This window comes from Narcine bancroftii, chromosome 6 (genome assembly GCF_036971445.1).
Source record: "Narcine bancroftii isolate sNarBan1 chromosome 6, sNarBan1.hap1, whole genome shotgun sequence".
Taxonomy (NCBI): Eukaryota; Metazoa; Chordata; class Chondrichthyes; order Torpediniformes; family Narcinidae; genus Narcine; species Narcine bancroftii.
The window spans coordinates 86,006,776-86,033,043 of NC_091474.1; the positions used below are offsets into that span (position 1 = coordinate 86,006,776).

Genomic DNA, 26,268 nt, shown 5'->3' on the forward strand with positions numbered 1-26,268 from the left:
TCCCATCATTCTAAACTGTCCTCCAGACCATGACTCATGTTCTGGGCCATCTTCCATTCCACAGCACCCCCAGTGGTGGTTTATCATCCAAGTCCAGAAATTTTTATATCATTTTCTGCACATGCTCAGTCCGTCTCCCACTCTCTCAGCAGTTTACCTTCACCTTGGCTCTCTGAGGCAAACTGTCACATTTTAACATAACACATAGGTGAATACACAACACAGAACTCTGTAGCATCTCTGAATTCATATGTTCATCTGCACTGGCTTTATATCAGAAATATCCTTGCAAAGCACAGGGGTAAGGAAAGAGTTTGGATGGAGCTTGAGTATACAGTAAAATCCCCGGTAAATTCAAGCAACCGGCAAAAAAATTAATAGGTTAAAAAAAAATACATAAGTTTAAAATTGGCACAACCTGCGGTTAGTTCACCAATCACTCTCACGCAATCGCAAAATTAATTTTTCCATCATCTACCGGTCCACATAGGTGCCGGATACCAGGGATTTTTACAGTGTTCACAGAGTAAGATGTGCCAAGACTGCATTGCTACCATTTTTCTAACTGCTTTGATGATAAATGTGTGAAATAATATACAAATAAATTCTATTGGTCAGAAATTCAATGAGCTTGTTTCAATGGAAAAATTCATCCTGAATGAGATTGAACAGATCAAAGAGCCCTAACCTGATCACTTTTTTCTCTCTTTGCACAGTGAGGATCTTCGTTCGGCAAACATAATTGCAGATGATGATGATACCCAGTGCCTGGTGATAGATCGTGAGTAAGTCCTGCCTGTGAAATGAACTTCCATCCTGTATGTGAAGGGGTACTGAGTGTTATCTCACTTTGAAAGGAATAATACATTTTACAAATACTTGAATTATGATCAGCCGTGCAGATGGATTTTAAAAAAAGGACAAAAAGGCAAAAAAAACATGGAGAAATATCATGACTCAAGTTTGAAAGATAATAGTATTATTTAATTTTTAAATTTAAAGTAGAGATATAGAACAGTTACAAGCCCTTCCTGTCCATGAACTGCGCTGCCAAAATACACCCATGTGACCAATTAATTTACTAACCCCATACGTCTTTGGAATGTGGAAGAAAACTGGAGCACCTGGAGGAATCCCCTGCAGATACGGGAGAATGTACAAATTTGTTATGGACAGTGCCAGATTTGAACCCGGGTCAGTAGTGCTGTAATAGTGTTGTGGTAACCATGCTGCCACAAACTAAATGTTCATCTGATATCAGGGTAAACGCTGACTTCTCTAACCCTCTCTGCTCTGAGTGAACCCTGCATATACTCACTACTAGGCCCTTTTACACAGCGCTTTAAAGCCAGGTTTTATCTGCCTTTCAACCACTGTGTGAAAACATCGAAGGCAGATTGTGAGGGGGGGTCTAGACTTACCCAGCTTCGATTCGCCAAGATAGGTAGTCTCAGCGGTGGACTCACAGAGCTGGCTTTTCTCATTCTTTATGAACAAGCAAGCTGGCTTCTAGAGACTGGTTGAGTATATGGCAATAATGTGGTTTTTCAGTATAAAAAGGGCTAATGACTCAACCTCATTCCACTAACAGTCCAAATGAGACACAACTTCCTTGTCTTCTTGCCCAGACTGTCATAATTTTATAATTCACCAATTAACACTGTGCCCTGTAATCCAACATTAGATTCCACTCTGTCCCTCTTTAAGCAGTACTTCTGCTCTCTTTCCCTTTCCTCTCCATTACCTGTCACTGTTCGGTACAATTCTTAACATTAAAAGACATAATTCTAATTTACACTTCCAGGCAATCAAATATAATTTTAACCTTTTCAAAGGGATATATTTTAATTCAATTATAATTCAATTGAGGAGGAATTTCAATGGAATTATGTATGATTTGGGTCTGGGGATATTTTTTGGGTCTGGGAATGCTCAAAAAAATTTCCCAGAGAAATCAATGGTAATCACTTCTTTGCTGAATGCCATTTCATCTTACGAAAGTTTCCATAAACTCTAGTTTCATAAAGTGTAGTATACCTCTATTTACAAAACCTTAGGATGTGAGGAACAGTATTGTGAATGCTATAACTTGGTGGACATCAAAAAAATGGGAGGTTAGACACTTCCTCCTCCCCTCCATCTCCCCCTGCCCCTATCCCTCAGGGTGTCTTCATGTAACCAAGAAACCTGGGATACAGTAAAATCCATGTTAACCGAAATTCAAGCAACTGGCAGCCTCAAGCAACAGCAAAGAAATTGGAGGAAAGAAATGGTTAAAAACTATGGAAGTTTAAAATTGACCTGCCTCTCTGTTAGTTTTCCATTTACACAACACACAGTCTCAAGCATCCGGAAAATTCACTTATTCAGCATCAATCAATCCTTGTAGGTGCCAGATACCAGGGGTTTTACTGTACTGCAATTTAGGTCAATATCTGGAACTGGGGACCATACAGGCACCTGACCACCTGCAAATCCCTATCAATGCAGGTAGAGTTAGCTATTCCTTCTCGCTACCAATGATACACTGCAGAAGCTATCATTCAGCCCATGGTTTAGTACTGCCCCTTGAAAGAACTCTCCATGTTCTTCTCTGTTCAAGACCCCTGCACCTTGAAAGAATTTTATCTTCCAATATCTCACATTCTCTTTTGATAATTACTGTTGAATCTGTTTCCTTGGCACTTTCAGGCAACACAAGAAAAATAAAACTGCCTCTTCTCTGGAATTCCTTGGACAATTATTTTAAACCTGTGTCCAGTGTTTCCTGTTACTTTGGTGGTGGAACCAATTCCTCACCATCTGCTCAAAACATTGCTCTCCGTAACCTCTTTGCTTTACAAGAAGCACTAACGCTTCATTTCAAAAAGGTTTACTCTCGTGGTAAATACAACAGTGATTAAGTGTAAATGTATTAATTATCCAAAATTCACATTTATGAATTGGATGGAATGAGCCAAGAGTCAATGATCGAATGATACCAAAGCCGGTAGGTTGAAAATGACACTTGGAGATCTGAGGTCTGTGGTTTCAGAGTGCCTCCAGTACTGGGGATGCTTGGTTCAGCAGCCTGAGTGGTCTGACCTATGGGCTTTCAATAGTGACTGGAGATGCTGCTGAGTGATCCTGACCTATCTAAGAACTAACCACTTTGTTCATTAACTGAAATTAAGCTTGAATGACAACGATGCAGGATTTGAGTCCAATAAAATTACTAAACATAAATACATAGAAATCTGTGTTAAACATTGAATGAAAATAAAACATGCATTTCAAACTAGTTTTCTGAAATCAAATTTAACACAAAAGTCTACAGACACTGTGGTTGAAGTAAAAACACAAATGCTGGAGAAACTCAGCAGGTCAAACAGCGAACCTACTTTATACAGCAAAGCCCTTCATCAGGTTTAAGGCATCAAAATATACTTTGATGAAGGGCTCAAGCCCGAAATGTTCATTATGTATCTTTAACTTTGCTACATAAAGTACACTGTTTGACCAGCTGAGTTTCTACAGCATTGTATTTTAACTTTGTTCTAATTCAACAAGTATACTGTAAAATCTGTTATCTGGATTTCAAGCAACAGGTAAAAAAAACGCGGAAAATAAATTGGTAAAAAATATAGTAGTTTAAAATTAGTTCTCCATTCACATAACACGCAGTCTCAAACAACCAGAAAACTTGCTTATCTGCCATCTACCAATCCCTGTAGGTGAAGGATACCAGGGGTTTTTAACTGTATATCAAAAATTATATCTATAATTATATTTAGTACTTAACGTATGACTCTTTCCCCCACCATCCCCACTTCTATGCTTTCTCTCCCTTGTCTCATCACTTCTTCTCTCTCTTCTTTGATCCTTTCCCTCTAGTCTAGTCCTCCACATCCATCACCCCCCACACCCCCAATCTTCTCATGAATGATGTGCCTACAGTTTTTTTTAAATGATATTGTATTCATCTAACTGCATTTTTAAATATGTCTCCAGCATCTTTAACCAGATGGTTGGCACATATGAGGAGTTACAGACCTACCTGAAAGAGTACGTTGAACAACTCTCCCGCAGCGATGAGAACAGAAGTGCAATGTCAGTACCTTCCAAATGGGCTTATCATTTGTAATTAAATCATTAATCCAGTTTGGGTTACTTTCTGCTTGGTGTTACTGTCTCACTTTGTTAATGTATACAAACAGAGTAGATCTCCCACCTAAGTCAGAAGATTTTGTTCCCCTTTAGTAACTTGATGCAAATTGTATTGCAATGTTGAGTTTATTGTGAATTGTCCCATGGCCTTACATCCCTTAAACCTTTAAGTGTTTTATTTCTCCTTAGCCATACCTTCTCTCTCCTGTCCATCTGAGTGCAAGTATTCTCAGCACCATGTGACGTGTTTATGGGAAGGCAGCTTCTAAGGATCAAATAATAGTCCTCACAATGTTCCAGGTTCCAGCATCTGGGGTCATTGGTCTCCTTGTCTTTCCTTCAGCATATCTTTGTTCCTGGAAATATGAGTTGAATTGATTGAGTTCTGCAGTATTATTTTAATTATGAATGTATGAATAATTAATCCTCACCATATGCAAATTCTGAAGAACATTTCCAAACCATAACCCATTTGAACTAATTCCAATGATTGCTCTTTGTAATCATTCCTTTGTAATTAATCTTGAGTTGTTTAAGTTCATCTCTTTCGCAGGCACTGGGCGATACTTTACAGTTCAAAATTACTCAGGAATCATAAAGCAGAAATTCAATCAGTGAAGTTATTGCTGTCTTTCAAAAATCAATCCTTTAGTTCTTATTTGCTAGTCTTAGAGGTTACACATAAAATGCTAAACAGTTTGCTGATTTTTTACTTATCCAATTTCCAAACTGAATTTAATAATTATCAGTCACTGAACTTCACTTCTCCCACACATTCATCAAATGTTCTGCAGTCATTAGCATCATTTCCAATCTGATCACAGATCTTAAACACAGAAAAAAGGAATAGCAGTCCCAAATGCCAGACGTTTGATATTTCACATTAGTCACACTGCTCGAGCTGCCAAAGGCAAGAATGCAGTGAAAATGACACTTCAGGGCATCTCGACTTCCTTCTAGTGTCAGATTAGGAGATCACTGCAACTTGAAAGTACTAAAGATTTCTTCAAGGTTGCTTCAGTGCTCCATTACAATTACTTTTCATTGATTTTTTTTTCCACACCTCCTTCAATGAAGCCCAAATCCAGGTTTGTGGTATTGTTAGAAAGTAGATATTTAATAATGGAATGAGAGACCCAAACTCAAGATCAGGACTCCTGGATCCTGCATTTAGAACCATTACTATAATCTAAATCTAACTTGCTCTGCAAAAGGTAGTGGGCACAGCTCAGGACACCTCAGGTAAAACCTCCTGTGATGTAATATTTGTAGATGTATTTGGGAGGCAAATTGGTAAAATGAGAGTAGGTTACACACTTTAAAACAGATCTTATTTGAAATACTGAAGAATTCATATTCAGTGACTTTACAGAAGCTATGGAGAATGCTATGCACATTTCACAAGTAGGTGCTAATTAAAATTATGTCATGAAATTAATGGACTGGAGATATACTGGCTGTTGAACGCTCTTTGCAAGAGTTTTGACAAAGTACACAGAAAGGTCACTCCTGGGTTCTTGTTTACCTAAAAACAACAGATGGGAGCAGAAGACTAACTCCTATTGTTTTCTGGAGAAGGAGGGGGATTTGCAAGAGAGAGGGAGAAGGACATGTGAGTGGCAGTTGAAATATCAAATGGAGAGAGAGAGAGAGAGAGAGAGACAACAGTCACAGCTGAAACAAGCAGGAAAAGCTTGTTGGGACTGAAACAGAAGTTCTAGAGCAGCGGATGGCTGGAAGTGCTATCTGTCTAATGTTTCTCTTAGAATAAGTGGAACAGAAAGGAACTCTGTAGGAGCCTGAAAGAAAGAGGTTATCATCTGGAGAACCCTGGTGGGACAGGTTTCATCAGCAAGTCATTGAGGTGACTAATGGAGGTACCTCAGTTGTTGAAATCCTGGAACAACAAATCTCTCTCTGCAAACCTACAAGAACCTTCCTGAGTGGTAAACATTTACCTTTCGAGCACCAAAGCCTGGTGAACTTTATACATGTTAAATTCTGTGCACAGTAAAAGAATTGCCTACAACCAGTGAACTTGGAAGAATGAGAAGTGAGATTGAATTGTGAACCAAAGAAATTTTCTTAAATTTACACACACATTACATACACGTGCACTTAGAATTAGAAGTGGGTTAAGTTGGGTTAGTTAAGTTAAAGTTTGATTCTGTTTACATGTTTAAAGATAATTAAAAACAACTTTTGTTTTAAGTAACTACTTGTCATGGTGAATGTCTATTGCTGCTGGGTTTTGGGGTCCTTTGGGGTCGTAACACTCCCCACCACTGAGAACATCCATAGGGAACGGTGCCATCAGAGAGAAGCAGCAATCATCAATGATCCACATCACCCAGCACACACTGTGTTTTCGCTGTTACCATCAAGAAAGGTGTATAGGTGACACAAGACTCGCACCACCAGGTTCAGGAACAGCCACTACCCCTCCACCATCAGACTCCTCGACAACAAACTTAATTAGGGACTCATTTAATAATTCCTACTTGATTTTTCTATTTACATTTCTTTATTTGTTTACAGTTATTTTTTGCACTACCAATAAGTGGTAATTCTGCCTGGCCTTCAGGAAAAATAATCTCACATATACAGCATACTCTGCCAATAAATCTGAAGCTTTTAAAATAGATAAAAATTCACAGCAGAGAATAGGAAAATATATTCATTATCTAACATGCAAAGCCACAACTCCATAACCATTTCATTAGTTGTGAGTTTATCCAGGCAACTTGTGGCAATAGTTTAAATTTAATTTTTTTAAATTTAGATGTACAGCATGGTAACAGGCCATTTTGGCCCTCGAGTCTATGGAGCTTAATTTACACCCACCTGTGCCTGATTACTATAGAGTCCTGTTTTATTTATTTTCCTTATTCACTATTATCAAGTAAAAACAGATTCATGTTGTTTCCAACAGGTTAGTCAAGACTGCACCACAGGTTTCCTCTGAGTGCATCGAAGTCAGGCGATTGAGGGAAAAGGTGGCCAAATTATCTAGCACATCCCCTTCTAAAAACTTTGACATCATTGCCACCCTGGGCATGGGAGGTTTTGGTCGCGTGGATCTGGTAAGTGAAATCAGAAGGAAGATGATGGAGGATTGTTGAGCTAGTAGCAGAGGCGGGAAATGGTCATTAAATGATCGTGTTAATAATGCTAATGAAATGAAGTATCAAGCCGCTGTAAATTGGTCTTGAGATTTAATGTGGGCTGATGCAAATTTGGTTGTTACACTATTACTCAGCATGTTGGGAGGGCTGTTTAGTGAAAGTTTCTTTGCAAACTAAAGCTATTTGGCATTGCACTTTATTCTGGAACATTGCACTAGACAACAAATCTTTTCAAAAGGTTTGCTCCAGAAATAAAAATGGGGATTATGATAGACAACTTCATGCCGAACACAAAGATCATTTCAGATTTGTTTATCATGTAGAAAGTTGAGAGAAACATTAAGTTCACCTTTATTGAATTTAGGGTGATTAGCCGCATCTTGGTGCTAACACATTACATTAGTTCAACTGATTTAAAAATGATTTGCCACCGATTTTTAATTTGTATTCAACATCTGATGTCTCTGGTGTCAGTGCCCAGCAATGTTCGGCCAGCACTGATGGATTCCAGTTGCCCTGATACCACTTTTCCATGGTTGCAATGTCTTGGTGAAGCCTTTCACCATGTTCATCACTGACTGCCCCAAGATCAGCAGGGAAGAAGTTCAAGTACAAATGCAGGCAATTTATTTTCAATGGCATGTTCATTGTTTTGTAAGCTTTTTTTTTTTAAATTTTTTATTTTTCACACCATAAATCACATTAGCCATGATATACACTTTTTCTTAAGCTTGATGTAGACTTAAAATATGACAGGAAATCACAAAATTAGATAGGAAAATTTTAAGGTAATTTTCATTTTCACCAGCCCAAAATCCATAAAATACACTCAAAAATACTCAGGCAACAAATTCTTCATTGTCTAGTGTTATCCATCCTGTTCTCAGCTTCAAAATATTAGACAAATATATTCATCACATGGTATCACATAATTACCGACATGTTCGGTTCTTGCACAGGTGTTAATGGGTCACTCAATGTAAAATATCCTTTTTAAATTCATGGCTCTGTGCTTGCCTACTCAGCAATGTAAACAGCAAATGTTCAACCTGGAGTTTGTAATCATTAGCTGTGGGTGGATATTTTGTAGTGCGCCACAGTAATTGTGAACAAAAAGATCAGACCCGATTTTGAGTCTAACAGTTACAGCAGCTGAAATGTGCTGTACAATCCATTACTCTTTCAGGTGAAAATGAAGGATGAAGATGTCACCTTTGCCTTGAAATGTATCAAAAAGAAACATGTGGTGGATACTCGACAGCAAGAACATGTCTACTCAGAGAAGAACATTCTTCTTCAGACTAAATCCCAATTCATTGTGAGGTGAGTGAAACTTCATTCTCCAGAGAAGATTTGGGATTTAAAGCCAGCCATGCGCTCTTTCCAGTCATTCTCTTGCCTGACTGTTTCTGATTCAAGTGAATGGTATTGATATTTTTTTTATTTTTTTTATTTAGACATTCAGCATGGTAACAGACCCTTTCGGCCCACAAGCCTGTGCAGTCCAATTTCACCCAATTAACCTCCAAACCCTCAGTACATTTTTGAATGGTGGGGGGAAACCGGAGCATCTGGAGGAAACCCACACAGGGAGAATGTACAAACTTCTTATTGACAGTAGATGATTCGAACCCTAGTTGTTGGCACTCTAACAGCCTTGTGCTAACTGTGCCATCCAATATGGGTGCGCGTGTGCAAACTGGTGGGCATAATGTCACACAAGTGTGAATTGCCTCTCTGTGTGAGTATACAATGAAAATGATATACAAGTCAGAATGTAAGTATGCACATGCATTCACATTTACCAGTAAGAAGGCATATAACTGGGTGAATACATCTCAATGTGTATAGAATGGTATGCAGTCATTACAGACATCTAAATGTTTGTGTGGCCAAGTGAACATTATGTACGTCCATGCTTCACTGCACATATAAGTTTAGCTAAATCTCTACGTAAATCCACATGTGTAAGTCTGTTTCTTTGCGACCACTTATTCTTTTCATGTCGGCGTGCAGGTGTCCATGAGTGAGTAAATGCAGATGTCTGTATGGATGAGTGCAACTTGGGTTCACTGTGCATACAGTCTTCCAGCTTTTATTGCATTATGATCCAGTTTCATTCAGATTTTAGCTTGATGTTACCTTTGATAATCTGCTAATCAGAAGTGTGAGAGTTAGTCACTTCATCTGAGGATCTATTTTGCAGAGGAACATCAGGCCAGTTTATTTCCTCCTTATTAATGTGTTCCCTTACCTGTTTTATTTATTAGACAGGGAGCAACAGGTGGACATTTGACAGACTAATTTTGTACGGTGAGTTTTGTTATATTCACTTAACTCCAAACTCTATTTGATAAACCTGGCTCCTGCATCCCTCCTTTATCACACCCTTGTGGTTTCAGGACCCTCCTCAACATTACATCAATCACTTTCAAATCTTCACTGGCAAAAATAATTAGAGTTGTCTTATGAATGTGAAAATCTGTTGCTGGCATTTACACGCACGTCCACCTGCTGTTTTATGCCTTCAGACTGTCATCGCTTTCAGTTAATCTGGAGCACATGTCATTTTCAGATGTCAGCAGAAAATCTAAACATTTATGATTGAAATGAATTGTGTGTCAGGCTGGTGATGGACAATGGGTTGTGGACAAAGATGATAAAGCTTTCTGCTCCAGCTGCCCACCAAAGAGCGCAAAGGTCTTTTAAGAAAGAATATTTTTTAAAAATTTGATAATACTATAAAAACATGTCTGAAATCCCAATAACTATGAAAAGGTGAATATTGCTTGATATTGATTTATTTTACTCTGTGAATAATCAATCCATGGATGGTATAAAAATGCGCTTTCTGTGTTTTCTGAATCAGATCAAAGAAAGGTGATTCATTTCCAAAGCATCAAAGTGTTGCAAAACATCTTTATGTTTAACTACAGTATTGTCAGGCAAGTAGTTGACAAATTTCAAGATTACATGAAGAAGGATTCATTTTAAGATAGGATACAAGTGGTCACGTGATGGAGTAGTGGCCGGTCGGGAAAACCAGCCCTCTTCAGGAAAATAGGAAAAAAGTTAGGGAAAAGCAAAGCACAACAAAAATAAAACATAAGAAATAGAAGATAAAGATACAGAGAAGAGAAAGAAGATGGCACCCAAGAAGGAGAAAGTAAAAGCAACTAGAAAAAAAGTAGAAAAGTCGCCGGAGAAGATAGAAGGCCTTAAATGCATGAAGAAACAGGACGCTGTGGTGGCGAGGAGCACCCAACAGAGCCTGTCCTGCGGAGTCACGACCCACCAGCCAGTGGACTACAAAAATGGCTCTCAGAGCCAAACAAAAGTGTGCAAACAAAGGAGAAAGAGGACACTGGTGGGAGGGGGCCTCAGCAGAGGGGCGGGCTGTCACAGAGCAAACAGCTGAGGGACGCCCGACACCAGGGCACTCAGCTGTAGGACAAGGAAGGCAGTAGAAGAGGGACCAATGAAACAGACGAGGGAGATAGACGGAGGGATGACCAACAAGTAGATCAATGTCAGGAAGCACAACAGACAAGCAGCCCAGGAGGGGAGGCCCAGCAAGAAGAAGCCCGACAAAGAGATTCAAGCAGCTCATCAGGAAAAACAGAAGAGACACAGACACAAAGAAGAGAAGAGAGAGACACAAACACAGGTACAGACACAGAAGAAGAGGAAGAAGAAGACCAAGATCTTCACAGAGAAATAAAAGGTAAAAATGATGGACAAAGAGAAATAAAAGGTAAAACTGATGAACAGAATATAGATAAAGTCTTTTTTGAAGAACCAATGAGGTCACTAAAAGAATGGTTGTCATTAGAGTTTAATGCAATTAAAAGAAAAATGAAAAGAACAGAAGATAAAATGCGAAGGTTAGAACTGGTCATGACAGAAATAGGGAAAAGAGTAGAGAGTGTGGAAGAGTGGGAAATGGCTGTAGAAATGGAAGTAAATGACTGAAGAGAAAAATTGGAAGGAAGTGACCAAAAAATTAAAGAGACACAAGAGTTGTTATCTCAGAAAATTGATATGTTGGAAAATTATAGTAGGCGAAACAACATAAAAATAGTGGGCCTGAAGGAGGGTAGTGAAGGCTCAGAAATGAAGGAATTTATAAAAGGATGAAACCCGAAGGTCCTGGAAATTACAGAAATTCATGAAGAAATCAAAATAGAAAGGACACACAGAGCATTAGCTCTGAAACCACAGGCACATCTTAGTAAAATTTTTGAGATACACGACAAGAGAAAATATACTGGAACGGGCAAGGAATAAAGTTAGAGAAGATAATAAGCCATTGGAATACAAGGGTCAAAAAAATATTTTTTTACCCAGACATAAGTTTTGAACTCTTAAAGAGAAGGAAGGAGTTTAATACAGCAAAATCAACTTTATGGAAAAATGGTTACAAATTCAGCCGTGCTTAAAATATTTATACCTGGGGAGCAAAACAGACTGTTCTCGGATCCAGAGAAAGGGCAAGAATTCACAGAACGTTTGGAGGACAGGAGAAGAGATGAAGAGATATAACAAGAATGAAGAACAGCAATAAAGAATATATAAAGATGTAAAAACAATGTATATGTAAAAAATTAGAGAGGGAAAAGAGAAGGGAAGGAAGGGAGTAAGGGGATAAAAAAAGAAGAGACCGAACTTTGTTATACTTGTTTTAAAAAAGTGTTTTCTGGAGAGGGCTGGGTAGAGGGGGGAATAACCGTCACTGCAAAATCAGTTGACGCTTGCGAGCAAGATCACAATCCAAATGAAAAGGGGAGTTGTGGTTGCCCGGCAAGGGATATGGGGTAACTCAGAGAAGGGGGAACTTTTGGGGTTAAGGTATTAGTGGATATGGAAACTGCGGGGGTACTTTATGTTTTAAATGTGTTGTCGTACATAAAGTGCAATAAGAGAAAACTAAGAGATGAAAATGGGGAAAAGGGGGATGGAGGTGGTGAAGAGGCAGAAAAGAGGTGTATTCGAGATATAAGATGGCCATGTTGAACTATATGACTATAAACATTAATGGAATACATAACCAAATTAAAAGGAAGAGGCTACTAAATTTATTGAAGAAGGAAAAAATAGATATAGCATTTGTGCAGGAAATGCATCTAACTGAAGCAGAACATAACAAATTAAAGAGAGACTGGGTAGGACTCGTAACACGGGCATCCTATAATTCAAAAGCTAGAGGTGTAGCCATACTAGTTAACAAAAATGTACCAATCAAATTAGTGGAGGAAATAATAGATCCGGCAGGGAGGTATGCAATGATGAAATGTCAGATATACTCAGAATTTTGGAATTTGCTTAATATATATGCGCTTAACGAGGAGGATCAAAAGTTTATGCAGGATTTTTTTTGAAGATTGCAGCCACACAAGGAAATATATTGATAGGAGGGGATTTTAACCTGAATTTCGACCCAATGTTAGATAAAACTGGACAAAAGACAAGCAAAAAGAATAAAGTAGCCAAATTTATGGTTAAATCAATGCAGGAAATGAAACTTATGGACATATGGAGGAGGCAACACCCAGGAGAGAAGGAATTTTTATATTATTCGAGTAGGCACAAAACTTACTCAAGGATTGATATGTTTTTGTTGCCAGCCCATATTCAAGGGAGAGTTATAAAAACTGAGTATAAAGCTAGACTACTATTAGATCATTCACCCCTATTATTAGCAATAGAACTGGAGGACAACCCACCAAGAACATATAGATGGAGGTTAAACTCCATGCTACTTAAAAGACAGGAATTTAGGGAGTTTATTGAATGCCAAATTAAAACATACTTTGAAATAAACACAAGATCAGTGAAAGACAAATTCATATTATGGGACTCAATGAAACCCTTCATTAGAGGGCAGATAATAAGTTATTTGACTAAGATGAAAAAGGATTACAATTGGGAAATAGAGCAGTTGGAAAGGGAGATAGTAATTACAGAAAAGGAATTAGTAAAAAGGGATGACATAATGAAAATGAGAGAATTGGCAGACAAAAAAATTAAATATGAAACATTACAAATGTACAAGGTGGAGAAGAACATAATGAAAATAAAGCAAAAGTATTATGAACTGGGAGAAAAAAAAACAAAATATTAGCCTGCCAACTTAAAACAGAACAAGCTAAAAGAACAATACTAGCATCAAGGAAAAAGGACAAACAAATTACATTTAATCCAACAGAGATTAATGAAAATTTTAAGGAATTTTATGAACAATTGTATCATTTAGAATGAGGGAAAAGATGACAAAATAGAGGAATTTTTAGCTAAAATTGAACTGCCAAAATTGCAAGAAGAGGAACAAAACAAACTAATAAAACCATTTGAAATAGAGGAAATACATGATATATTAAAAAAGCTGCTGAACAATGAAACACCTGGAGAGGATGGATTTCCAATAGAATTCTATAAAACATTTAAAGAGCTATTAATTCCTCCTCTCCTGGAAGTAACAAACCAGATAGAAGAAAGACAAAACATGCCAAATTCATGTAAGACAGCAATAATTACAGTAATACCAAAGACGGGGAAAGGTCCATTAACACCAGCATCATATAGCCCTGCTCCAGCTCCCCTAAGGCTAGAGCTGGATGAGGTCCTCACCCAGGATGAGACATATAAGGCAATTGAACAACTGAAAAGTGGCAAAGCAGCAGGTATGGATGGAATCCCCCCAGAGGTCTGGAAGGGTGGCGGCAAAACTCTGCATGTCAAACTGCATGAGTTTTTCAAGCTTTGTTGGGACCAAGGAAAACTGCCTCAGGACCTTCGTGATGCCATCATCATCACCCTGTACAAAAACAAAGGCGAGAAATCAGACTGCTCAAACTACAGGGGAATCACGCTGCTCTCCATTGCAGGCAAAATATTCGCTAGGATTCTCCTAAATAGAATAATACCTAATGTCGCCGAGAATATTCTCCCAGAATGACAGTGCGGCTTTCGCGCAAACAGAGGAACTACTGACATGGTCTTTGCCCTCAGACAGCTCCAAGAAAAGTGCAGAGAACAAAACAAAGGACTCTACATCACCTTTGTTGACCTCACCAAAGCCTTCGACACCGTGAGCAGGAAATGGATTTGGCAAATACTAGAGCGCATCAGATGCCCCCCAAAGTTCCCCAACATTGTTATCCAACTGCACGAAAACCAACAAGGTCGGGTCAGATACAGCAATGAGCTCTCTGAACCCTTCTCCATTAACAATGGCGTGAAGCAAGGCTGTGTTCTCGCACCAACCCTCTTTTCAATCTTCTTCAGCATGATGCTGAACCAAGCCATGAAAGACCTCAACAATGAAGACGCTGTTTACATCCGGTACTGCACGGGTGGCAGTCTCTTCAATCTGAGGCGCCTGCAAGCTCACACCAAGACACAAGAGAAACTTGTCCGTGAACTACTCTTTGAAGACGATGCCGTTTTAGTTGCCCATTCAGAGCCAGCTCTTCAGCGCTTGACGTCCTGTTTTGCGGAAACTGCCAAAATGTTTGGCCTGGTAGTCAGCCTGAAGAAAACTGAGGTCCTCCATCAGCCAGCTCCCCACCATGACTACCAGCCCCCCCCCCTCCCCACATCTCCATCGGGCACACAAAACTCAAAACGGTCAACCAGTTTACCTATCTCAGCTGCACCATTTCATCAGATGCAAGGATCGACAAAGAGATAGACAACAGACTCGCCAAGGCAAATAGCACCTTTGGAAGACTACACAAAAGAGTCTGGAAAAACAACCAACTGAAAAACCTCACAAAGATAAGCGTATACGGAGCCGTTGTCATACCCACACTCCAGTTCGGCTCCGAATCATGGGTCCTCTACCGGCATCACCTACGGCTCCTAGAACGCTTCCACCAGCGTTGTCTCCGCTCCATCCTCAACATTCATTGGAGCGCCTTCATCCCTAACGTCGAAGTACTCGAGATGGCAGAGGCCGACAGCATCCAGTTCATGCTATTGAAGATCCAGCTGCGCTGGGTGGGTCACGTCTCCAGAATGGAGGACCATTGCCTTCCCAAGATCATGCTATATGGCGAGCTCTCCACTGGCCACCGTGACACAGGTGCACCAAAGAAGAGGTACAAGGACTGCCTAAAGAAATCTCTTGGTGCCTGCCACATTGACCACCGCCAGTGGGCTGATATCACCTCAAACCGTGCATCTTGGCGCCTCACAGTTCGGCGGGCAGCAACCTCCTTTGAAGAAGACCGCAGAGCCCACCTCACTGACAAAAGACAAAGGAGGAAAAACCCAACACCCAACCCCAACCAACCAATTTTCCCCTGCAACCGCTGCAACCGTGTCTGCCTGTCCCGCATTGGACTTGTCAGCCACAAACGAGCCTGCAGCTGACGTGGACATTTACCCCCTCCATAAATCTTCGTCCGCGAAGCCAAGCCAAAGAAAATATAGACCAATATCTCTACTTAACTCAGACTACAAGATAATGGTGAAATTATTAGCAAACAGATTGGCCGAATGTGTACCTAAAATAGAAAAACAAGATCAAACTGGATTTATTCAGAAAAGACGAACAGCGGACAATGTCTGCAAACTTATTAATCTAATTCATGCAGTTCAAGGAAATAAGAAACCAACAGTGGCTTTGCTTTAGACACAGAAAAAGCCTTTGACAGAGTAGAGTGGAACTGCTTATTTAAAGTATCATAGAAGTTCAATCTGCCAGAAAAATGTATAAATTGGATTAAAGCATTGTATAATGGACTGCTGGTGAAAGTAACAGTAAATGGATATGTATTGATTCACTTTAAATTAAGTAGGTCAACTTGACCGGGATGTCCACTATCCCCCTCATTGTTCGCCTTAGCTATAGAACCTTTGGCAGAACTGATAAGAATAGAAAATAAAATAAAAGGGATAAAAATAAAGGAGAAGGAGTATAAAATCAGCTTATTTGCAGATGACATCATAGTATACCTAACAGAACTAGAGGTATCAGTAAAAGAATTACTTAAGGAATTGAAGGAATATGGAGAAATATTGGGGTACAAGAGCAATGCAAATAAAAGTGAAATGATGCCAAAGAGTAACGCAGACTATCTTTCTTTGGCTTGGCTTCGCGGACGAAGATTTATGGAGGGGGTAAAAAGTCCACGTCAGCTGCAGGCTCGTTTGTGGCTGACAAGTCCGATGCGGGACAGGCAGACACGATTGCAGTGGTTGCAAGGGAAAATTGGTTGGTTGGGGTTGGGTGTTGGGTTTTTCCTCCTTTGCCTTTTGTCAGTGAGGTGGGGGTTAAAAAAGAATTACCATTTAAATGGCAAGCACAAGCAATCCGATACCTAGGGATCAGGTTAGATAATAACTTAAGCCACTTGTACAAACTAAATTATCAGCCACTAATAAAAAAAATTGCAGGAAGACTTAAAACATTGGAAAGAATTACCGCTAATGTTGATAGGGAGGGTAAACTGCATTAAAATGAACGTGTTCCCAAGGATACAATACTTATTTCAAACATTACCAATTCCTTTAACAGAAAAATTCTTTAAGGAACTAAAGAAAATAATAAGGAAATTCTTGTGGAAAGGGAGGAATCCAAGGGGAGTGTTAGATAAATTAGCAGAGAGGTATAACCAAGGTGGTTTGCAGTTACCAAACTTCAGAAATTATTATAGAGCTGCACAATTAAGTTATTTATCAGATTTTTACCAGTCAAGGGAAAAACCAGACTGGACTAAGTTAGAAATAGATACAATAGGGGAAAAGGTACCGAAACATATACTTTATAAGTGGGATGAAATGCTGGTGCAATATAAAAGCTCACCAGTATTGCATCATTTACTTAATACATGGAAGAAGATTCACTTAGAAAGGAAAAAACCGAATTATCAAATATCAAAATTACTATTGACGCAAAATCCACTAATCCCTTTTACAATACATAACCTTTCCTTTAGAGAATGGGAGAGAAAAGGAATCAAAAGAATAGAAAACTGTTTTTTGGGAAATAATTTATTAACATTTGAACTGTTGAAGTACAAGTATGGAATAACTCATTGTACAATGTTTGCGTATAATCAATTGAAAGCTTATTTAAAGGATAAATTGGGAAACAGTTTGAGGTTACCTGAAGGAAGCAGCTTTGAATATGTGATTACAGACACAATGATAATTAAAAGATTTATAACGAAAATGTACATTAAGCTGCAAGATAAGGAAAATGATGAAATAAACTATAAACCTAAACAGAAGTGGGAAAAGGATTTAAACATAAAGATAAAAAAATGAAGTATGGGAAAAATTTATGTTCTGTAACTATGAAGAATACATTAAACACAAGTTTACACATGATACAGTATAATTGGTTACACAGGGTAATAATCACTCCTCAAAAATTAAAAGAATGGGATTCATCATTATCGGATAGATGTTTTCACTGTAAGAAGGAAATGGGAACAACAGTACATGCAAATTGGGCATGTACGAAAGTGAAAATGTTTTGGGAAGAACTAAATCGGATATTAAATAAAATTACAAAAAATCCAGAGATGTTTCTTTTAAGTAACATAAGAAGTAGAAAATTAGGCCTCAAATTGGATAAAGTCCAAAAAAAGTTCATTATTATAGCCTTAGAGATAGCAAAAATGTGTATAATGTCAACTTGGAAAATGGAAGAGAGCATGAGTATACAGCAATGGTACATGGAAATGAATAAATGTATTCCATTGGAAAAAATAACATATAACTTAAAAAATAAAGTCACAATGTTTGAACAAATTTGAGAACCATACATGGAGCATAACAGAGAGAGCTTGCCTAGGACCTCCATCCCCTAAAATGAAAATGATAAGAAGACAAAATGACTAGATTCAGTGTGTAATAAATAGATGATGCACTTTTCTTGTTAATTTCCTTTGTGTGAAGATATTGTTTTAAAGTTTTATTGTATTGTATATGTTGAATATTTATGGGTTTTGGAGGGGGGGTGGGAAGAGGGGAGGGAGGGAAAGGGGGAAAAAAGGGGGAGGAAAGACCACTGTGTAAATTTAATGAGAAACATTTGTACATATTTTGGTTGATATGGTTCATAGTGTGAAAAATAAAAAAATATTTAAAAAAAAAGATAGGGTACAAGTACAGAAGAGAGCAATAAAGGCTTACTACAGAGATGGTTGTTTTGCCATGTGACTTAAATTTAGCAGACAAAGTCTAAGGTGATCACCTTGTTAATCCCCTTATGAATTTTCTATCTTCAGAATAGATGCAAAGTTGATATTTAGATGCTACTGAAATTCTGCAGCCAAGGATCATAATCTCAAAATAAGGGGCTGTTCAGGGCAGAGTTGAAAGGAACAGAGAATAATGAACCTTTGGAGTTTTCAACCCAAGAGACAGGGTTCAGTACAGGAGCGGTCATGGTTAGTGCAACGCTATTGCAGTGCCAGTGACCCGGGTTCAATTCTGGTGTAGTCTGTAAGGAATTTGTACCTTCTCCCTATGTCTGCATGGATTACTTCCAGGTAATCCGGTTTCATCCCACCCTTTAAAACTGAAATTAGAGTATTTGGGTGGCATAGGCTTGTGGGCCGGAAGGGCCTGTTACCATGCTGAATGCCTAAATTTTTTTAAATATATTTGAAATACATCTATAGAAATTAAACACACCATGGATATGAGAATAGTGCAGGGAAGCTGTCATAATAGATCCAGCTACAATCTCATTCAATGATGGCTGAATAACTTACTTGCTTTTATCTCTTGTACATTTTCGTGACAGTAATCTGATACTTTATTGGCTGACACACAGAGATTGACCTTAATTTGGGGAATTGCAATCATAGAACTCTCATCAAAAAAGAAAGATAATGTTTCATTTGCAACACTACACTTTTGGCAGTGGAACAATATTGCATCAGAACATCTGTCTGAAATTTTGAGTTGAATGCAACTTAAACCTGAAACCTTTTACTCGGTGGCACAGTAATTTGTGCTTCACAATTAGGAAATGTACTATAAGGATTTGGAATGGCAGCAGAATATCTTCAGCACTCATCTATCTGAGATAAAATCAGCCTATTATTTAAAGAGGAACAGTTCTGGCTTGTTCACTTTGCATGGTTTTTTACATGAACACATTTTCCCTTCATGCAAAGGACTGTCACATTTATTATACTCTCTGACTTGGGCTGCATTTCTTCTTAAATAGTCCTTCAGGATAGAACTATTCTCTGATTTCCCATCAAATTGAGCTTCTAATTCCCTCATTGTTTCTTTCACTGAATCTTGCCAGTGATCTAACTGGGGTCTTGGCATTTGTAGGTGTTTATCTTATGCCAACACAATGTAGGAAGAATGAATCCCAGGAATTTTTACAGGAATATTATAAGTAAATCTGATAGAAATCAGCTGAAAGGAGCTCCCACAGTAACTCAAAGATTGTTTTCTTCTTCTTATCCCTTGACATCAACGAGAACTTAATTCCATTCTGGTTTTATGGGCTCTGAGGTGGCTGATGAAGCCAGGGTGGGAAACATACAATTCCACACGTAGGCCAGATAGTGGCTGATGGGCAACTGAGTAGGTCGTTTGGTGTGTTCCCTCTGCCACCCACGCAAGTCGTTTGGGTGCTTCTGAAGTATGACTTCATTGTTCTAAATATTAAACCCTTATCATACTGGACTGAGGTTAAGAATTAATACAGATCTCTACATCTTACAAACCACTATCGTCATAGTCACAAGGCCAATGTTGTTAAACTACTTCAAAAGCTTTTGATCCTCTGTATACATAAATACAACCTAATCCAGTCATGCTGCAGTCATTGAAATGATGATTCAGTCTACAGATCTGCACCATTAACAGGGTTCCATTAGAGAACAGGAAATTGCAAAGTTTAGGGCATCCATTTTGTTCCCACTGATAATCTAATTATTACAAATGGCAATCTCTGAATCCATTTTGGATAACATAGTCTCCAAATAATGATATACTCCTGATATTTTTTGTACTCTTCCCTCTAAACCAGACATTCTCATCCTTTTTTTGGCTTTAGCCCCCAAAGGACTCTGCTCAAAGTTTATCAGCCCCCTTCCCTGTGAAGCAGTCAGGTTTTTGTTTCTTTCATACTTCCCTCCTACTGACAACATAAAAAAGCATTAAAAGATATTAATATTATGTGAGGTGAAAAGAAAACAAGGCTTTTACTTAAATGTGCTGTGGCCTCCAAGATGGGTGGGGGGGGGGGGGTTGCAGGAGGACCCCCATTGAGAATGACTGACCTACAGTGTGAATTTTAGAAATGGGAACCAAGGCAACTGTGTATAAAAACTAGCTGCTGTAAACCATCTTCTCCTTGGTAATCTTCACTTTCAGGTTAAAAGCATTGAGCTTGAGGTAACACAAGGAGCAAAGACCAAAAAATGCTCACTTCATCAAACTTGGCTTGTAGACTAACTTCTATTTCAGTCTTAATCAAGATTTATAGCAGGGACTTGGGAATCAACAGAAACTAGAATAACAACATTCATTAATTTGCTGAGACAACCAATGCTATGGGAGATTGCTCTAATAAAGCAGTAAAATTTTCTGAGACCCTTGTAATTTGTATCTTTTGACTAAATTGCCTTCCTCTTTTCTCCATTCTGTGCCTTAATCCATCCATTGCATTGTGAATAAAAAGCAAATTCATAGTTGGTTTCACTCAGTAATATTTCTCTATTAAAACTGAAGGACATTTATTCTTGCTCGCTTTTTAACTATCAAGAAAATTTCTTTGAAAATGCCCATTTTTAATTTTGTCAAGAAGTGGAGGCATTAGTACTACTGATAAGTCAAAATCCCACCCAGCCTGCAGGAAAAAAAATCAGTGTTGTATGAGGTATAATGTATGTTTCTTTTTCTTTGGCTTGGCTTCGCGGACGAAGATTTATGGAGGGGTAATGTCCACGTCAGCTGCAGGCTCGTTTGTGGCTGACAAGTCCGATGCGGGACAGGCAGACACGGTTGCAGCGTTGCAAGGGAAAATTGGTTGGTTGGGGTTGGGTGTTGGGTTTTTCTTCCTTTGTCTTTTGTCAGTGAGGTGAGCTCTGCGGCCTTCTTCAAAGGAGGTTTCTGCCCGCCGAACTGTGAGGCGCCAAGATGCACGGCTTGAGGCAATATCAGCCCATTTTATCAGGCACCAAGAGATTTCTTTAGGCAGTCCTTGTACCTCTTCTTTGGTGCACCTCTGTCACGGTGGCCAGTGGAGAGCTCGCCATATAACACAATCTTGGGAAGGCGATGGTCCTCCATTCTGGAGACATGACCTACCCAGCGCAGTTGGATCTTCAGCAGCATGGATTCAATGCTGTCGGTGTACTCCAACAATAAATATGAACTTTGAACATGAGCCCATTTCTAAGATTGTTGACAGCCATTTCATAATGAGAAGCAAAAACATGAGAGAAGGCAAAAAGGTAGGAAACACAACTCACCACCCCAGTTCCGGTCCTGAGGAGCTAACCTTATTGTATTCTCCATATAGGTGGTGGATACCAGGGGTTTTACTGTATTTTAATTCATGGGACTGTTACAGTACTTTTCAAAAATAAAAGGGGAAAATAACTGATCATTACTTCATTCCTACTTATAGACTGTACCGAACTTTTCGAGATACCAAATATGTGTATCTGCTCCTGGAGGTGTGCCTGGGTGGGGAGCTGTGGAGTGTTCTACGTGACATGTGAGTGTATGTCATTTTGATGTTCCTGTGTTTGAACATACCTGCAGCAAATTGTGCCTGTTGCAACACATGAAACTGTTGAGGCATTGGTGTGATGGATACAGCTGAGATTACACTGGATCTGGATTGCAAAAATGACAGGTTAGATATCAGTTGTACATAGTCATAGTCTAATTATGGACCTGACAACCTTCCCTCATGTCCATTAGCGTTGGATAAGAAATGCTTAATTTAAAACACGAAAGTCTGCAGACATCGTGATTGAAGTAAAAACTCAATGATGGGGAAACAGCAGGTCAAACAGTGAACCTACTTTATATGGCAAAGATAGAGATACAAATCCAATGTTTTGGGCTTGAGTCCTTCATCAAGGTCTGAGCAAAATGTATGCAGGCGCACGAACAAAATTACCTTGAAGAAGGGTTTATTGAAGCCTGAAATGTTGGTTATGTATCTTTATCTTTGCGATGTTTGACATGCTGACTTTCTCCATCGTGTTTTTACAGAAAGTACTAAGCTTGTTGGACAGCATCCATGGAGAGAGAACCAATGTTAACATTTCAGATTATGATCTTTAATGCCTATAACGATTCACCAGAGAGGTAATCAGCCTTAAAAGACTTTTAACATCATATGAGCATGCAATTCCTTTTATTCCATTGAAGATTCAACGGGTTGATCTTTAAAAGGATTAAATGATTTGTTGGGATTGGTGCACAACTCTTTCCTTTTGGGGAACAAGAAGCCAACACAAGAGTCTTAAAACTAGAACCAGTCTACTCAGAGGTGACACAAAGTTTCAAAGTTTCCTTTCATTGTCATGTAATAATATATTAAAAATATAATATACAGTACATGATCTACTTAACTTTTGACTGCAGTAAGGCAGACAAAAAGTTGCTATGAGGAGTTGCCTGGTGCCCCAAACAATAAGATAAAACTGAGTGTGCGGGGATTTACCTCCAATGCTCCCACTGCCTCTCCTGCTCCACAGACTCCAGTTCAAACCATCAGCATCCCAAGAATCACATCAAAACCTCCAATACGATCAGGAAGCCTTAAGTGCCTGAGGCCCTTCGGGAGCCCTTCTTGCCCTCAGCACCCTCTCGAATCCTGGTTCTGACACTTGGATCCCATAAGTCAATCACCAACAGCCCTCAGCCGATGGAGGGTCCTTCATCCACTGAGCCCCTCACAGGTCCACTGACATGGTCACTGTCCTGTTGGGTCACCTCTGAAGCTTCTCATTCTTAATGGGAGAGGGAGGGTGTTCTCCCCATTTCTGGTGCCCTACACCAATCCACTGTTCCCCTGAAGTTTGCAACCCTTGTGGTACTCTCACAGAGAGGGTGGAGAAAAACTCCCTCAAATGTCTTTAGATATGAGGGAGTCACATGATGGAGTAGTGGCCGGTCGGGAAAACCAGCCCTCTCCAGAAAAATAGGAAAAAAGTTAAGATAAGACAAAGCACAACAAAAATAAAATTTAAGAAATAGAAGATAAAGTTACAGAGAAAAAAAAGAAGATGGCACCCAAGAAGGAGAAAGTAAAAGCCACTGGAAAAAAAGAAGTAGAAAAGTTGCCGGAGAAGACAGAAGAAGGCCTTAACTGCATGAAGAAACAGGACACTGTAGTGGCAAGGAGCGCCCGATCCCCGAGGTTAGTGCCTGCCCTGCGGAGTGGCAAGATATAAGATGTCCACATTGAACTATATAACTATAAACATTAATGGAATACATAACCAAATTAAAAGGAAGAGGCTACTAAATTTATTGAAGAAGGAAAAAATAGATATAGCAGTTGTGCAGGAAACTCATCCATCTGAGGTGGAACATAACAAATTAAAGAGAGACTGTAGTGGCAGCATCCTATAATTCAAAAGCTAGAGGTGGAGCCATATTAGTTAACAAAAATGTACCAATCAAAATAGAGGAGGAAATAATAGATCCAGCAGGGAGGAATGTAATGATAAAGTGTCAGATATACTCAGAATTTTGCAATTTGCTAATATTTATGCACCTAACGAAGAGGATCAAAAGTTTATGCAGGATATTTTTTTGAAGATTGCAGACACACAAGGAAATATATTGATAGGAGGGGATTTTAACCTTAATTTGGATCCAATGTTCGATAAAACTGGACAAAAGACAAGCAAAAAAATAAAGTAGCCAAATTTAGGGTTAAATCAATGCAGGAAATGAAACTTATGAGAAATAAGTTGGATATAACATTGGATATATGGAGGAAGCAACACCCAAGAGAGAAGGAATATTCATATTATTCGAGTAGGTACAAAACATACTCAAGGATTGATATGTTTTTGTTGTTGGCCCATATTCAAGGGAGAGTTAGGAAAACAGAGTATAAAGCTGGACTACTATCATATCATTCACCCCTGTTATTAGCAATAGAACTGGAGGACATCCCACCAAGAACATATAGATGGAGGTTAAATTCCATGCTACTTAAAAGGCAGGAATTTAGACAGTTTATTGAATGCCAAATTAAAACATATTTTGAAATAAACAAAGAATCAGTGAAAGACAAATTCATATTATGGGACGCAATGAAACCCTTCAATAGAGGACAGATAATAAGTTAAGTAACTAAGATGAAAAAAGATTACAATTGGGAAATAGAGCAGTTGGAAAGGGAGATTGTAGGTACAGAAAAGGAACTAGTAAAAAGGGATGATATAACGGAAAGGAAAGAATTGGCGAACAAAAAAAAATACAAAATATTATAAACGTATAAGGTGGAGAAGAACATAATGAAAACAAAGCAAAAAATTATGAACTGGGAGAAAAAAACATAAAATATTAGCCTGGCAACTTAAAACAGAACAAGCTAAAAAGAACTGTATTGGCATCAAGGAAAAAGGACAAACAAATTACATATAACCCAACAGAGATTAATGAAAACTTTAAGGAATTTTATGAACAATTATACCAAACTGAGAACAAGGGGAAAGAAATCAAAATAGAGGAATTTTTAGCTAAAATTGAACTGCTGAAATTGCAAGAGGATAAAAACAAACTAATAAAACCATTTGAAATAGAGGAAATACAGAATATATTAAAATGCTGCCGAACAATAAAACACCAGGAGAGGATGGATTTCCAATAGAATTTTATAAAACATTTAAAGAGTTATTAATTCCTCCTCTCCTAGAAGTAATGAACAAGGTAGAAGAAACACAAAACTTGCCAGATTCATGTAAGACTGCAATAATTACAGCAATACCAAAGACGGGGAAGGATCCATTAACACCAGCATCATATAGACCAATATCTCTACTTAATTCAGATTATAAAATAATAGCAAAATTATTAGCAAACAGATTGGCCAATTGTGTACCTAAATTAGTAAAACAAGATCAAACTGGATTTATTAAGAAAAGACGAACAGTGGATAACGTCTGTAAACTTATTAATCTAATTCATGCACTTCAAGGAAATAAGAAGCCAACAGTGGCTGTTGGTTTAGATGCAGAAATAGTCTTTGACAGAGTAGAGTGGAACTACTTATTTAAAGTATTACAGAAGTTTAATCTATCCAAAAAATCTATAAATTGGATTAAAGCATTGTATAATGGACCGTTGGTGAAAGTAGCAGTAAATGGATATGTATCGAATCAATTTAAATTAAGTAGGTCAACTAGACAGGGATGTCCACTATCCTCCTCATTGTTCGCCTTAGCAATAGAACCTTTGGCAGAACTGATAAGATTAGAAAATAAAATAAAAGGGATAAAAATAAAGGAGAAGGAGTATAAAATCAGCTCATTTGCAGATGACCATAGTATACCTAACAGAACCAGAGATATCAATAAAAGAATTATTTAAGAAATTGAAGGAATATGGAGAAATATCGGGGTATGAGATCAATGCAAATAAAAGTGAAGTGATGCCAATGAATATCGCGCATTATACAGAATTTTAAAAAGATTCACCATTTAAATGGGAAGCACAAGCAATCAGATACCTAGGGATCAGGTTAGATAATAACTTAAGCCACTTGTACAAACTAAATTATCAGTCACTAATAAAGAAATTGCAGGAAGACTTAGAACATTGGAAAGAATTATCGCTAACATTGATAGGGAGGGTGATCTGCATTGAAATGAACGTGTTTCCAAGGATACAATACTTATTTCAAACGTTACCAATTCCTTTAACAGAATTTTTTTTAATGAACGAAAGAGTATAATAAGGAAATGTTTGTGGTTACAGACGCAATGATAATTAAAAGATTTTTAAAGAACATGTACATTAAGCTCCAAGATAAGGAAAA

The 26,268-nt window shown here is 38.4% G+C and overlaps 1 protein-coding gene across 1 annotated transcript in view; it reads left to right on the plus strand.

Moving 5' to 3' along the window:
- The window catches only part of LOC138737549 (cGMP-dependent protein kinase 2), a 59,873-nt gene that overhangs the window by 16,670 nt on the left and 16,935 nt on the right, over positions 1–26,268 (plus strand). Inside the window, exons 8-12 of the mRNA XM_069888223.1 lie at positions 717–785; positions 3,991–4,093; positions 7,089–7,229; positions 8,458–8,594; positions 21,886–21,975. Of these exons, the coding sequence (XP_069744324.1) occupies positions 717–785; positions 3,991–4,093; positions 7,089–7,229; positions 8,458–8,594; positions 21,886–21,975 (540 nt within the window). The remainder of the gene's footprint in view (positions 1–716; positions 786–3,990; positions 4,094–7,088; positions 7,230–8,457; positions 8,595–21,885; positions 21,976–26,268) is intronic.